General features: G+C 39.0%; 1 protein-coding gene across 1 annotated transcript; it reads right to left on the reverse strand.

Annotated features, from left to right (window-relative positions):
* Positions 1–219: 219 nt before the first annotated feature.
* LOC112142686 (angiotensin-converting enzyme-like) lies at positions 220–708 on the reverse strand (the record flags this gene model as incomplete). Its single annotated transcript, XM_036215363.1, is given in 1 exon segment — positions 220–708. A coding segment is annotated over 1 exon segment (223 nt), but the record flags the coding sequence as incomplete, so codon positions are not given.
* Between the last annotated feature and the right edge of the window lie 662 nt (positions 709–1,370).

Genomic DNA, 1,370 nt, shown 5'->3' on the forward strand with positions numbered 1-1,370 from the left:
AATCCTTTTGGGGTAATTATTTAATTTATGCATAAAAGTACTAAAAAACGTTTAAAACTGACTCTACACAGCAGGTGGGTTTCAGTTGTAACAATAACCAAAATAGTAGCAAGCAGGTTTCTGGATCAATGGGATTTACTGCTTTGAAAGCTCAAAATTGAACTTATTTATGGCAGAAATCTACAAAAACTCCGACTAAATATCTTCAGCAAAGTCTTCTCACCTGAAGTTTGGAGTTGTGGTCTGTTAAGTTGGTGTTGAAGTTCCAGCTAGCAGACACAGCGAAGGAGAAAACCTCCTCAGCTGTGCTGTTGTAGTCACTGAGGAACCTCAGAGCATCAGAGCTGCTGTTTGCATATTCTCCTGGCAGCCAGTGAGCAGGAAGAGCTCCAGAGAGCCTCAGAACTGGCAGCAGGAGCATCCACCAGGCAGCAGCAGCCATAGCTAGCAGGTGTGTGAATGAGTTAGCCTCTGCAGCACGGACCCCTTTTTAAACCGTCCTGTTTTACCAGTTACCACCCAGTCAACAAAGACCGGAGTAAATGTTGTCGTTGCAGCTGTCGATTCAGCTCTCTGCTGCATGAAGTCAGCATCCAGCAGCGGCTGACTGCCAAGTGAGCTACACACAAGACGTCCAGTCCTGATGATGGGAGCATGGCGGTGTCATCACAGTAAGTACCAGAACACCTGAAAGTTACAGACTCAGGAATTAAATCAAACATCGTTGGCACTTAAATCATCACAACCCTCAACAAAAATAAGCATACTTTAAGTATGAGTTTGAAAGTATACTTAAATATTTCAACATGTGGCTCTTTTATCTCCCCATGGTGGCTCTCTGGCTGAAGAAAAATAAAATAATTTTCAAAAAACTTAGAGTTTATCTTCTATTTTAGCAACATGCTAACATTTTTTGCTAGTTTGTTGTCTACTGGGGTTTTTAGCCAAATTTAGACTTTAGCTTCTATTTTAGCAACATGCTAACGTTTTTTGCTAGTTTGTTGTCTACTGGAGTTTTAGCCAAATTTAGAGTTTAGCTTCTATTTTAGCAACATGCTAACATTTTTCCTAGTTTGTTGTCTACTGGAGTTTTTAGCCAAATTTAGAGTTTAGCTTCTATTTTAGCAACATGCTAACATTTTTTTTCTAGTTTGTTGTCTACTGGAGTTTTAGCCAAATTTAGAGTTTAGCTTCTATTTTAGCAACATGCTTACATTTTTCCTAGTTTGTTGTCTACTGGGGTTTTTAGCCAAATTTAGAGTTTAGCTTCTATTTTAGCAACATGCTAACGTTTTTTGCTAGTTTGTTGTCTACTGGAGTTTTAGCCAAATTTAGAGTTTAGCTTCAATTTCAGCAACATGCTAACATTT

Source organism: Oryzias melastigma, linkage group LG14 (genome assembly GCF_002922805.2).
Source record: "Oryzias melastigma strain HK-1 linkage group LG14, ASM292280v2, whole genome shotgun sequence".
In the NCBI taxonomy this organism is placed as follows: domain Eukaryota; kingdom Metazoa; phylum Chordata; class Actinopteri; order Beloniformes; family Adrianichthyidae; genus Oryzias; species Oryzias melastigma.